At 41.7% G+C, this 14932-nt stretch overlaps 1 protein-coding gene across 2 annotated transcripts in view; it reads right to left on the bottom strand.

The window, feature by feature from the left end:
- Positions 1-1063: 1063 nt before the first annotated feature.
- LOC134873522 (GDNF family receptor alpha-2-like) overlaps positions 1064-14932 on the bottom strand; it is a 56358-nt gene continuing 42489 nt past the window's right edge. For both annotated transcript variants that reach the window (XM_063897188.1, XM_063897189.1), the window contains 4 exons: positions 13554-13666; positions 12511-12651; positions 6848-6990; positions 1064-2273 (listed from right to left, as the gene is read on the bottom strand). In XM_063897188.1, coding sequence (XP_063753258.1) covers positions 2136-2273; positions 6848-6990; positions 12511-12651; positions 13554-13666 — 535 coding nt within the window. In that variant the 3' untranslated portion in view covers positions 1064-2135. The remainder of the gene's footprint in view (positions 2274-6847; positions 6991-12510; positions 12652-13553; positions 13667-14932) is intronic.

Raw genomic sequence — 14932 nt, 5'->3', positions numbered from 1 at the left:
ACAAGTGATTGAACTTCTCATTCACATTTCACAACTAGAATGGCAGCTTTATTGAAATGTTTGTTCAATTATTGTGCTGCACTTTCAAAAACGATGCAAATATGAAAATACAAATGTGCCAAAACACATACAAATAAAGAAACGTCTTCACCAAATTAGAAACAATTCACCAACTTGAAGAATGCTTAATGTTTTAATAAAGCTGCAAAAACAAAACGCCTCAAAATCTCACAAGACAATGGAATGGGGGACACTAAAAAGTGACGCACACAGCTGGGACAGGGGCACTTGTTGACATTGGGGGATTATAAATTGGCCAACTGTGACTGTTAGTCCGTCTGACAAGGTTAGCTACGTCAGCTAGCTAGCTTACAGTAGATCTAGAATAATATTGGAAGGAATTATGCATTTACATTGTTAAAAAAAGCCGACAAACATTTAAGTAAGTTTCCAGTGACAGTTGGACAGCTTGATAATCCCCGAACATCCACAAGCGCACATATCCCAGTTGTGGCCATCACTTTTTAGTTTCTCTGTTTCCGTTTTTTTTATTTGCAGTATTTTGTGTTTGCAGCGTTTTGTTTATGCAGGGCTTTTAGTAAACCCTTTACACGTGTTGTCAGGTTGGTGATTGTTTTCTAAATGCTGTGCAAGTCGTTGAAGATGTTTCCTCCTTTGCATCTGTTTTGGCAAAATAGTGTCTTTGTGTTTGCACCGTTTTACAGCGTGTCGGTCAACGTGAAATATGGATGCAAATGAAGTTTCCTTTTGAAGACCTTAAATATAAGACCTTTTTTAAAACATTCTCTGAAAGGTTGAATATAACATTGTTTCATAAGCAGAACAAAAAAAAAATAGCGTGTGTCCTGCCTTAATTACACTATGCATCATAACCTCTGCTCTCTGAGGGGGCAGAACAAACCCCCACACCGGCAATTTAAACTGCTTCTAATAAGCTACTTTCCTCCTGCATGGAAATATAGATCGTGCACACACACACACACACACACATTGTAATAATAATTGTCCACACACACTCAGTGATAATACTCACACACAGGGGTTATGGCTTTCCAAGCAGTTTGTGCTTGTTTAATCTCATCCCTGTATACATTCTTTGTGATCAATCCTTTATAGACAAATATAAACGCAGATAATGAAGGCTTTCAATTAGTCCCAGTACAGAGCCACCTCAGAGTACAGTCCATTCAAGGTACATCATTTGGTTGAATGAAAGAAAAGAGTTGTATATATACATAGACAGAAATATACACATGTGCAGCTGGACTTTTGGAGTACACCCACAGTCATAAACAAACACAGCTCAAATGACCAAATGACCGTTCACTGATTATGTCACCGTCTTTAAGTTCTTTTTCGCCGCCTGCTGAAAAAGAACCCAAATGAAAGATCTGTACGGTAGATTGATTATGGTCACGGATACTATACCAACACTTATAACACTGAGTAGGCTTTACAGTTTAGAGTTTACACTAGTGTTGAAGAGACAGAATGTAATCATCCCCCCCATCCCCCCTAAATTTGCGGTCTGTTCATCTAAGAGATGATTAAGTCGTGAACCAATTCAAGACAAAAAAAGTGTGACTGGAAGCAGAAATATGTCTCTTTCTTTCTCTCTCCCACCCTCTACCGCTCTACCCCATTTACCTCTTGCTCATTCCCTTTATCTCTGCAACAATTTATTTTCTGTCAATCCAGTCTTCTTTTAATTAGGTTGTTCATTCCCTCTCTCCCTCCTTTGGTGAGAAAACGTGCAGAAGTCTTTCAAATGATCAGCTTCAGTCCTCCAGGATTTTGTGTCTCAGTCTGAGGGAGAGTCATTCCCGGAGAATGGCCTTTCATGGCCTCTCCTACCGAGGGACCTTTTTAAAAAGCCATGTGCTCCATCACTGTCGTGTTCCGACCTAACAATACATCAAATGAACAACAAATTCACAATTGCAAAATTTCAATATTTTTCACCTCTTTTTGTTTTTTTTCCTCTTTCATAAATGCCATTTTTACGTCAACCGCCGAGAGATTCAGCCTTCTTAATATCAGTCTCCGAAATAACACCTTCTGCTTTTGGGATCAGCTTGTGGGTGGATGACCTCTTTTTTCTCCTCCTGGCGATTCTATAAGGCATGCTGGGCCAGGACCAGAGCCAAAGCCAGGGCGGGAACCAGCGCCCAGACGTTGGCACACAGACAGGCAGAGTGATCCTCTGGCAGGCCATGGGTTTTGCCCAGACCACCCTCACTTGGTTCAGGATACTGGGCAGATAGAGGGACACACAGAGGGAGAGAGATGTGTAAAAGGTTAGACATGACTCAGACACTCGTGCTGCTTCTTGCGCTGGCATTTGATGAGGAGACGGGGGGGGAAGTGAGTAAGGACAGGGTCAGAGCTAAAGATAAGACGAATAAACAAAGAGTCAGAAAGTCAGAGTAAAAGTGAGACACCACATGGATCTGCGGCAGACCCACTTTGGTATACTTCAAGCCCCGGCTGCTTTGTATGCTCTCTGCTTCTTTAACAAGTTGGCAACAAAGGAAAGCTTCATGTGAGGACTTTTTATTTTTCTAAACTCTTTTAGGTTGTGCCAGCAAGTCTCTAAACAGTTTTTAAAGCTATCATCACAGACGTTATTTACAAGAAAAACATGCTACCAAGCCAAACACACACACACACACACACACTAGAGAAGCCGGCAGCAGCTGCGTATTTCTTTCAATATTTCATAAGGCATAAATTACAGCAAGCAGAGCCCAAACCAAGCACTTGCGAGACCCCTTGTATGCAGTTTGACTGTGCACAATTGAAAACACTACAATGTTTATTCTTATGCACAAGAGAAAATAAACTTATGTAGGGCAAACAGAGAGAAAGAGAGGCAGTTTACCACACTGTTCACATTATGGCAGAGAGCAGTGGGAACACATCAGCCCAGATATTAAACTCTGTGGCCTCCAGAGTTCTACTGTTATATCCACACGGAAATTGCCTTATTATGTGCTTTCCCATAAAATTGTTAGCATTTTGAATACTTTTTAAATTTTCTCGTATTCTTGTAACACAAAGCATAACCATTTGCCTCGAAGTTAAAGTAGTCTCGCTCAATTTGTGGAGGCACCATTTTCAGTGCAGCACAGCAATACAGCGGCCCATCATAACGAACATGAAACATTTTCTACTCCTCCTCCTCCCACTCTTCCTCCATCATCCCCTCAACTCATCTTCGGCGATGTAACCTTTTGCAGAAATTGTACTTTGCACCATTTCCCTGTACACAGGAAACTCATTTACTCAGATGTTATCCACCAGCGTCTTCATCTTCCCAACAGAACAAGGCAACATGTGAAACATCGAAAAATGATACATGAAAAGTGTGTTGGATTCTATTAACAAGACAGGCATATTATTTTCCCTGTAAAGGAAAGGAAAGAAGGATAGAGAGTGAGGAAGGGGGAAAGGAGGGGCTTCCAAATAGCTGCAGTTATCTCAGTACCTGGGCTTGTGCATTCACACAAATATGGTTAAATGACAGTTGCCAAAAAAGGGGGGGAAAAAGCTATGGGTAGCTTGACAATGCACCAAACACATCCGCGACTAAAAGCCAATTAATTAGCAAGAGCAGTGATGTGTGGCAGCAGCCTGTTGACATGAGTCCAGATCTCCGGCTGCAGCCAATATCCACACATACACTCAGGCTGGTGAGTCGCCACACACACGAACACACACGAAAACACACGCCTAAAGAGCACCAGCCGCGCAAACAAACGCATGCACCGTGACGGAGTGGAGACAATGTCAAAACACGCTCTCGTTTACGGATGCAAAAACACATGCAAAGAGGGAGAGAGGATGGAAAACAGAACTTATTTTAAATAGGGATAAGACTGTTTATCATCGAACAGGTTACTACACGTTTACTGTACACAGAGTTTTCATTATCGATCGGCACATGTAAAATCTACAGTTCTATAAGGCTGCAGCTTCCAAGGCAGGCGATGGAGTAACCCTGAGGAACGTAGTTTCTATCTGCAATCAATTGTATTCAATTGAGCTTAAAATCAACACATGGCAGTGACAGTGTGGGAACAAAGACAGCAGCCGCTTCCAACTGGTTATGAGGTTACAGAAGGTTAACTGTTTAAAAAGGAATGTTTGAAAAGCAGTAAAAATAATAAACATTTCCTTATTTGAGGAGGATATGTCAATTCGAAAAAGGATTATAAAAGCCGAGGAATACAGAAAAGACATCAGTGCGGATTCACAATATTCCTCATTGAACATAGAAATGTTCGCAAATGGGGAAAACTATGTTTCTCCTTACAAACAAAGATTATTAAACTCTGACAATGCTCAAAGGAGCGAGCCTCAGCCCACATGTTTACTCACTGAGCAGGGGATAAAACCCACAACAACTGGTTCTGTCATTTATGAATAATTATGCATCTAAATGTGCTGAAAACACTCCATAAGAGAGCAGTATGACTGACGTGAAGGCTTAGTCACAGACCGCTGATTCTGCTATACGCTCACTCCTCTCTAACACATTATAGGTTATGCTTTTTGTGTAATGGTGGTACATCCATCCAACAAAATATTCTGTACAGTAAGGACCCCACGCTGGCCACTGGGAGATTTACAACCTTGGACGGTCAGTCTTCTGCCAGGAGGACTCCATACCACAACAGCATTTATCTGCCATGGAAGTTTGACAAGTTTTAATTGCCAGCCTAGTTGTCTGAGAACGCAGGGCCGCCCAAAATGTCCCTACCAAGCTCCCTCTCTAATTATAAACTTCCTGCTTGAGTAATCACACGTCTTATTGTTTCCTAATTACCATTTTTACAATAAATTAAACACAACGCTGCACTGAGACAGGCACAGAGCGGTGCATCAATACTGACGTACACACACATTCCTCTGCAGATATGTACAACACATTACCTCCCCGCCATCTCTCCCTGCAACACCTTTCCCAGAAATACACAGTGTTATTGTTATCAGAGGTGCTTGTTCATTAATTGTGTTCCTCGCAACATTTTTAAGATTTTAATTTGCTGTCTTCGAAACAATGAGTGTTTCTGCGTGAAGGACAATGCCGCATGACTCGGGTGCCGTGTGACCATTTATTGGCTGTGAAAGCCCCTGGAATTACTCAAAATAGATATCTTAATGGGAGTCATTCATTCAGCATGCTAATTTGCATCCATAAACACGCTGCTTAGATTGCGTGTATATCTGTAATAGTGACTGAAGAATGACTTTAACAATCACATCAGCAGGCAGCGCATCAGCGGGAGCAGGAGGTTCTCAAAGTGCAATCTTATACTACAGTATCTCATTCAGCCCTGCTTGGTTACTGGGTCTCCTGCAAAGGTGAAAAACATCATTAGTCTTTCACCAGAAGGCAGCATCTAAAATACATCTGTAAAACAGCGCAATATTTCATTGTGAAAACTAATCAAACTTGGCTAGATAAAAAAGAGAAGGGGGAAAAAGGAAAACCTCTCCTTTGCCCAAAGTGCAAATGAAATATTCCTGTCCTGTTCAAGAGAGACAGATAGTGAGGGGGGGAGTCTGCGGCAGACAAAATAGTCCTGTCATTTTGCACATTTATTTAAAAAGAAAATGAAGTGCAGTTCTATTAAAAGACAAACACATGTGCATTCTTGCAGCACAGCACAGAGTGATGTGTTTCTGCTCTTGACGGTGAACCCAGTTATAGCTGAGCCGACTGCAGTCTTCTGTTCGGGCACTGGGCCAGTATTTTAGAACCTCTAATCCAGATTAAAAACCCGTCTTCTCATTCATTTCACTATTTCATTGTGTGAGAGAGAAATATAATATTTCAACCATATTTCATCATCTTGGGTGTAGCCTAAACTGTCTTATCGTAAAGCGTCTGAACTGATGCACCAACTGCTTTAACGAGCGGAGAGATTAAATGTGATGAGAACGAGAATGGGCCATTGTTGAACTTCATCATTTCGCCTCTTTACAAAATCCTCCTTTCATGAAAGCAGAGTTAAACACTGTGGATCTTTTTGTTGTAGAAAGTCTGTTTCAACAACTTTATCCAAGGAGGTTGACTGCTGGAAATGAAACGATACATTTGTGCTGCAACAACAACACGTACATATGAAAATGATTATCTTATGCATTGTGTTGTGACCAGGCTTACATATTCAGGATTAAAAAATCAGATTGCTTTTGTTAGAACATGGATTTGAGCAGGATAAAAATACATTTGAAATAAACATTGTTATTGTTTTTATGTCGACGCACTGCCTGAATTTTATTTTTGGTTTCCATTTAGGCTACTTTGTTTTTAATTTTATGCAGTACACTGAAAAAAATAAACAGTGACTCTAAATAAATGTATGTCAACAGGTTCCACATATTGTGTTGAAAGCGATAATATTGAGTTGTTTAAACTTAATATTATCGATTTCAACTAATCTAATACAAGTAAGTGGAACCTGTTGACATAATACATTTATTTTAGTGTAGGTAGACACCTGATCCATGAAAAAATGCGTGCTTTAATTAATGTATTCAACTAAAAAAGAGCATTTGTTAACAATTGTATTCTTCAAAACAACATAAAAACATCTTATTGCAATTTCTCTAATTTCTTTTGACTCGTTTTTATTTGCTTTGCATTTGAGATGAAGGTAATCCTAGAGTATCGGAAAGTAATCAGGTTACATAACTTTTATTTTGTGATACTAAGAATAGGAAACTGATTATATTTGTAAAGTAATGCATATTTAAAGTAGCCGTCCCGACCCTGGTTGTAACAAAAGCAATGAAACCATCAATTTTAACATATCACCTTGTGGATGATGACAAAGGGAGGTTCTGAGGGGCCTGTCGTCCAATCAGAACCGGTCTTCGTTGTCGCAGAGGGGCCGGGGACGGACGCGTTTTTGTTCTGCATGTTGTCTATCCCGTAGCCGAAGGCCTGGATGGCATTTCCTGGAGGGACAGAGATATAAAGTCATTTGTTTTTCACTGCCGTCCCAGCAAGACGCCAGCGAGCAGACAGACAGCTCTAAGTCAACTTCTTGGTCCCCTGCCCAATCTTTGGCAACCGAGGGAATGGGGGAGGGTGGAGAGGGCAATGAAAAAAGGAAGGAGTAAAAAGAGTAAGAACAGCCAGCCTTTTTGCTTCGTCAGTGATCTCGAGAGTTCAGCTAATCAAAAACAGCAATCAGGGATTTGTTTTAAAAAAAATGTTGGAGCAGAGTCTCTCATCTAAGGTCAAGTCCCTTTAATCACTGAGGGAATTTGAAAGGGTTATACCTGTTTCATCTCAACCCAACTTGACTTCTGTAAGGCCCTTTATGTCTGAAGCCAGGCCTCCGAACTCTCTAGTCTGCCACCTTGAAGCTCTTTTTTTTTCATCTAGAAACCCGCAGGCGAGAGCTTGGTCCGTTATACTTGCCTCCTATTGCTGGCTCTATAGAGCTCCCCTGCCCCGTAATCACCTTTCAGGCCCTGAAACACCATGCAGATAATCAGCGATCGGTCAATGTCGGGCTGTCAGTGAGTGTCAGTGAGCAAACCAACATGTAGCTTCTGGTGCAGAACATATGTGTTGATTGGCTCTTTGCTGTTGCTCTGAGCTGGGTTCAAAAGTAACTATCCAAAGACTCGATGACAGGCTGCAGTCCCTGCGGCCACTAGTTCGTGAATGTCTGTTTGGTGTTTCTGGGCCTTTAAGTTCTTCAAATCAAGCCTCTTGTTTTAGGGTGTTTTTTGTCCGCGTGCACTTTTATTTATTTTAGAGCAGGGTTTGCACTTTTTGCTCAAAGAAGTTGTTTGAATTTAGGTACAGCTCTATCGTCCTTTAGTTTTGGGTTGATTTTAAGAATTTATTGTTAGCTTACTTTAAAATGTTTGAGTCGAGCCGTCGATTTTTGGGGGGTTGTTTTTTTTATCCGTGTGCAATGGGTTATTATTTTCAAGCAGGCTGAGCACTTTCCCAAAACAAAATCCCCCAGATGTTATCTTCCCATTACAAGCGACCATCCCTATCCCGAGTCGTTTGGATTAGGGCACAGCAATAACTTCCTGTACATTTTAGGATTATTCGATTTTTCGTTCATATACAACAACACTTGACACATACAGTGTTTCCAGGTAGACTTGTTAAGAGGTAGTAAGCAGTTTGTCTTACAGTGTATGCTGAAAACAACAACCAATTTAACCTAAGCCAGAACGGCTTCTATGACTGAACCTTAGTTACCCATTATCTCTTCCCACCCAGCAAAAACAAAAAACAACAAAAACACAAACAAAAAACAACAAAAACAAGAAAAATAAGGGGGGAGGGGGGGGGGGGGGGGTCGCTTTCTGGGTGAATAGTAGTTCTATCTAAATAAAACATTACCAGAACCCGCAAGTGAGAATCTAACCTTCTCAAGTTTGATATTAGTTAGCACCTCCCTAAGCCAGCTATTGTGTAAAGGGGGGAGAACATGTTGGCCAATAGGGTTGTAAAAGCCAATACCCGGCGCTTTGTCACAGGGAGAATAGGTGTTGTAAGTGGGGGGGGGGACCAAACAGGCGCCATGCAAGGCTCAGGAATAAGATCCATCTCAAGCACCATTGCAAGTGTATCAAAAATGTGGCGCCAGAAGCCGGTAAGATTCGGACAGGACCAAAACATGTGTGTGTGGTTGGCAGGTGATTGTTTACACCTATTACAACTGTCACTGGTGCCTGGTGCCCGTTTGTGTAGTGCACTCTGAAAAGAACCTTACATTGTAACAAGCTGTGCCTATCACACATGGAGGACGAGTGAACTAGCTTAAGAATTTGGTCCCACCGGCTGTCTGATATTGGTACTCCTATCTCCTCCTCCCAAATCCGCTTCAGGCGAGTCACCTGGTCAGGGTTAAGGGAATCAATGGAGTTGTAGATCACTGAGATGGAGCATCTTTGGGCAGGGTCGAGGGTGAGCAAGGAGTCAATCAGAGACCCGGGTGGTTGGTTGGGGAAGTGAGGGTAGGTGGTTTGGACAAAGTGCCTGGCTTGAAGAAAACGGAAAAAGTGAGAGTTGGGTAATTCGAGCCTGGCTGCAAGCTCTGTAAAATCAGTACAAATGGTTTATTTGTAAAGGTCCTTGACATGCAGCAGGCCTTTGTTTCGCCAGATATTAAAAGTAGGGTCTGACATAGAGGGTGGAAATAGATGGTTTTTAACAATCGGGGCTAAAGTTGAAGGTTCATTCAAGCCATAATGTTTACGGAATTGCATCCAAATTTTCAGGGAGTTGGTAACAACAGGGTTCCGTGAGACATTATGAATCTTGAGAGGGAGTCGCGCAGTAAGGAGGGACTGTAAAGAAAACTTTGAGGACCGTAGTACTATCTGAGCCCATGAGGGACCTGTGTCAGCTCCTCTGTCAAACCAATGAATAAGTTTGTTAATGTTGCATGCCCAGTAATATTGGATGAGATTGGGTAGTGCGAGACAGCCCAGCTTTTTGGGGAGTTGTAAAACAGCTTTTTTAATATGGGGTGGCTTGTTCAACCACAGAAACGACGATATTGTCTGGTCTAGCTGCTGAAAAAAGGACTTTCTCATAAAAATTTGAATATGCTGGAACAAATAGCGGAATTTAGGGAGAATCACCATCTTTACAAGGTTAACTCTGCCAGTTAGGGAAAGGGGGAGAGAGGACCAACGAGTCATCATTTTAGGATTGATTTTAAGAACGTGTTGTTATCCTACCTTTAAAATGGGTGAGCTTCCACCTATCTTTCGGATCTTTCACAACCATAAGGTCACTAAGGTCTGCTGACCAGTTGCCTTTGGCACTGCCAAGATCAAGGTTGAGCGAAGGGGAGATAGTTCCTTTGCAGTTGCGGCACGGCCCCCTGCACTGCCTTGTGTTTAATATTCTAGGCTTTCTTTTTGAATGCACAACATGTTTATAGTATGCTATCAATTCAGCTGGTAATTATGCTTCTATAAATGAATCCTGCAGAGACATGATAGAGACGTCTATCAAATACAAACAAACAACAAATACTGGAATGATGTCCGCACTTGAGATGATGAACCCCAATTTGTTTCCGGGCAGTTACACACTCAGCAATGGAATCAGTTAAAAGTAGAAAATCATTCAGCTCAAACAAAGGACAGCAGCCTGTGAATGCATATGAGTGCCTGCAGATTTACTGTATGCATGTGTGTAATGTTGTGTCTCAGTGCATGTGTGTGTCCCTGCAGAAATGTGATAAATCCCTGTTCAGTCAGCTTTTCAGCTAGATATGGCAAAATAAGGGCTGAGTACCTTTTCACTGCTCATCCGTTTAAAACACGAGGCTTGTTTCTCTTTGTTCAGCCAGAGAGAAGGCAAGGCATGTAATTGCTTGGCAACCACCTCCATTATAAGGTCAGCAGGCCGAGATGACTTTGAATAGATTCATGTGACTGATCAAACTAAAAATATTCAGAGACAAAGCAACAAAATAAATCGGGAACGCACATAATCGGATGGACACAAACATTCCTCAGTACTCCCGATGCATGGCCACATTTGTCTGTCTCATCCTCCATCCACCTACACAGTGTTGCACACAAGCACGCGTACTGTTCAGCAGAACACAAACAAAGGCAAACACACATACCCCTGTACACCTAACACATACAAAAGCACCCTTCATGTTTCGCTTTCTGTTCGACACTGGTGATTTGGTGCTGGAAAATAAAAGCACAGAAAGGAACAGAGCTCACCAGAGAAGCCTAACAACTTAAATGCCAGCAGTTAGGAGGCTGCAAAGTGCCACTGAGACGTGTGATGTCACGCGTTTGTTTGTCAGTGTTGCTCGCTGTCCTCCTACAGATGCCGAACGACGGAGGAATAAAGTCATAAATCAAACTACTTGGCTGGAAGGCCTCCACACAGGATGCTTTACTGCACTCAAATGTCTCACTGAGTGATTTAACTCATTGCCAATAGCAATTCAATTTTTTAATGACTCTGGATAAGGGGTCCTTTAACCCCTGGGCCACAGCATGCATAACCTCACCTGCAGGGACAGATGGAGGAGGAAAAAAAGGGAGGAGAGAACAAGAAAGGCAGAGACAAACGGAAGAGGGGTATATTTGATCTATAATAATATTCATTTAGTTGGACTGTTTTATGTTAGGCTTTTTCATATTTGACTAATCCTTTCTATTTATTTACTCGATCTTTAAGGTGAGAGTGTGAGATAAAGTGTCTATGATAAATGATGTGTCTTACAGATTCCTTCAATTGCAATGTGCTTCAGATGTCAATCAATGCAAAAATAAGGTATTTACTCAACAGTAAGAGAGTCAATGAGGGCAATTGGGAGCTAAAAGTGATTTTTCAAATCTATATGTATAGATCTATATGTATGTATGTATGTAGCTGCACATTGACTGTTTTTCTCCTCAGCGTTGTGTCAAAGTTTATCGCCTGTTCTCCCTGACTGCAGAGCGGAGATGCTGCAGTTTGTGTTATTTTTCAAGACGCCTCCTCAGCTCCTAGCGTCATCCCTCATCCTGCACACTCAGCTAAAAAACGGTACACCAGCAATCTATTGAAATGGTCTGAAAGCATTATCCACACAATGGAACATGTTAAAGGCAATGGTGTCGTGTAGCGCTGATCACACTGCTCGCTCCACCATAGCAAGGACGTGGCTTTCTGTATTTAATTTTTTTCAGTCAGAAAAGCACAAAACTGTTTGAGGTAACCTCTCTGTCATGCTGCACCCTGGGTGTTATGCATGAGATGTACAGATGATATGTATTTTAGCATCTGCTATTATTTCATTTTGCACTTGTTCTGTTCCTTTTTCATGACATTTTTCCGCCGCGAGGGATAAGCCCTTTAACTCTCTCAGATTGAATATGAAAATGACATGCAAATGGTTTCCTTTGTATTAAAGTCTGGGCAGATCTTGCCCAAAGGGGGGATGAGAAGTGATAAGAAATGACTAGTTTTTTGAGAAAGTAAGAACATTTAATTCCATCTTAGTCAGTGGGCAAAGGGGTGTTGGTGGATAAGTTGGATAAATGTAGCACAAAAACGTTATTAGGACTTGAAGGAGTTTCATCTATCCATCCATAAATGCCTCAATCTTTCCCGTTTTATTTCCTTTTCTTGCAACCAGCTTACATAAATAACGTATTTTCTCTTTAATTTAAGTTCAAAAATCAATTTTAACCTCATTTTTATACCTGGATGGCTCAAGAGTATCCACCCGACTACATCACCTCCCAGGTTTCACCACTGAAGGGCTCCAGGACATTGAAAAACAGAGTCTGCCATGAGGCCATTAAAGTTGCATTAGATCGAAGTTCATAGCTCACTCTACTCTTACATGGCAGCAAGAGTAACTACTGCATCACACGCTAGTGCACTTATCAATATAACATGACTGTTGGACCCTATCAGTTACAGAACCCATTACACATGCATGCAGAGTATCCATATATGTTGGGATGGCTTACTTAGGCATGTGTTTTCCGTGAAGTGCCGCAGGAAGTTCAAGCATTCCTGTTCCTGGTTCCCGCTGCCCTTACAGGTGCACCACGGGGAGATGGTCCAATTGGAGAAGCTGCTGTCGACATAGTTGGGAGTCATTTCTGTCCCTGTGAGGGCACCCACACACAAACACATACACAAATCAGGACAACTGTTATAGGTCACTAATGGACAATAATGGACTACATTTATTGCACACAGGCTATAAACAGATAACAAGATGTTAGTCATAGGAATGGGTTTGCACCATCTGAGTTTATGATAAGGTGAAGCATTTTGTAATGCTTTATTTTAGATGTAAAGAGGCCATTATGTTATGAATATTTTTGCAAAGTAGGTGCTTTAGGGACTGTGTGTGTGCTGTTTGAATTTAGCACTGCTGTACCAAAACATTTTACTTAGCAAATGTGTCCCTGTGTCGATGCTCTCAGCAGGAGTCAGGGGTGTTAGATGCACTTTGTGTAGTATTTTTCCAGAGAAACCCAGGAAGAGCCATGGCAAATTAACACTTCACACTGCACCAGTTATGACACATGGTGGGGAAGCAGTGACTGATTGTGAATTATGGACTCTTCAACGACCACTATGCGGTATTAAAAAAAAAGGAAGTTATTTTTATGTAAATTTGCATTTTAAAATCTTCCCGAGCTCCGAGATGCCAAGGGACTGTTATCAAACATTGGCCGGGATGGAAATATGTGCATGTTGTAGTCCAAGCACATTGTTTGAGCAACATTTACTATGAGCAAACAGATGGTCATCAAGTGTTTTAATTAAGTAAACACTCTCTGTGCCTCTCCTGCCTAATTACTTCTAGTAGTGAGCTGATGTCCAGTGTGCTTTGGGAGATGTAGTCCGGGCGGGGAAAAAACTGAAGGTCAACCTGTCTTTAGCCATCAATATTTATCTCATCTAATACCTGGAAATTGAGGAATTTATTGTGGGATTTAAAGTGAATGTGCCCACCATTCCACCTACCATATTTTCTCTTAAACACTCATAAACTCACCGACGAGCCGTGCGTAGGAGGCCAAACAGGCTTGGTGATTGTCTTGGTTGGGACAGGTGCTCACTGTCTGCGGCGTCACCCCGCAGTTCACCACGTAATCAGCCAGCCTAGACCTGCACACAACAAACGTGAAGCACAGAACCGAAAATCAAAAAAGGGAAGCACGGGTTCAGTTAGGAGCAAAAGACAGATGAATGCACATACCAAAATTCTAAACACACTGCCTCATTTTCTGGCACCATTGTCACAGCATCTGCCAATTGCCAAACTGGGATAGTATATGCAACATCTGTTTCTAGGCCATGACAACAGGTGTCCTGAATTAAAAACCAGGTCTTGCTCACACCTCAGTACCAACAAGCTTTTTACTATTTTCAACAGAAACCCAGGGCATTCGTGTGAGGGTGAGAAAGATAAGATATGCCTCTTCTTTCTTCCAAGCTTATCCTGGACATCTGCACCGTCTCCCAAACTCACTTTCCCCACAAACCGAGGGAACTGATAAAAATAGTATGTTTTTGTTTCGGTGTGTGTTTGTGATAAGAGCTTAAGTCTGCGGAGGCCCCCAGGGTGCCATTGCTAATCCACTTAAGTAGGTTTATTGGGAGTAGCGTGTGCAATGTTGGTCTGTCTGTACTGTTCACATCACAGCTGCCCACTAAGTGAATCACAAACCATTGCACATTTCCCTCCCTCTTTATCTCTGTTTCTCGCTCTGCCATGACTTATTCTCTATGACCTGGTCTGACCAATTTCTGCAGCCTTGAGTTCAAAGGTGCTGAATTGATCCTCAGGCTGTCTCTTAGGATGCACGCACACAAACATAAACACACAGGAAAACACAGAAACATGATCTGAAAGGGAAGTTATATACCGTTAAACAACAATGTGTCACAGCGTTTTAAAGGGTGCTATGTGGCCAAATTTAGAAAAAGATCATTGAGATTGACTTTTGAAATTCGATAAAGATATTAATCACCATCAAGATGCCAGCCAGTGTTCAATACTTTCTCTGTGTCTCTAGACAGTGATGTTGGTACTGCTTTTCCTCAAAATCAAAGGAATTGTCCAACATTCTTTGTGTTATTTCGGAAAGGAAAGATCAAAAACGCTCAATACCGCTCCCACTTCTGTATGAAATACAGGTTGATTAAGGAGGTGGCTAGCTTAGCTTAGCACAAAATCTAGAAGCTCTATTATTATGAGTTGGGTGGTGAGGAGCAAAACTATTTTTGACAGTCGAGCTAGCTGCTTTTCAATTGTTTCCACTCTGCATGCTAAGCTAAACGTAGCTAATGGTCATTTTTTTTGTTTCAGTCCGAGGCTTTTACTTCCACTTTTCTTTCATTGAATGTTCAGTGCTAACAACCTTATCTACA

The sequence above is a fragment of the Eleginops maclovinus genome, chromosome 12, assembly GCF_036324505.1.
Source record: "Eleginops maclovinus isolate JMC-PN-2008 ecotype Puerto Natales chromosome 12, JC_Emac_rtc_rv5, whole genome shotgun sequence".
In the NCBI taxonomy this organism is placed as follows: Eukaryota; Metazoa; Chordata; class Actinopteri; order Perciformes; family Eleginopidae; genus Eleginops; species Eleginops maclovinus.
Note: the sequence above shows the minus strand (reverse complement) of the source record. Positions and strands in the feature narration are given on the sequence as shown.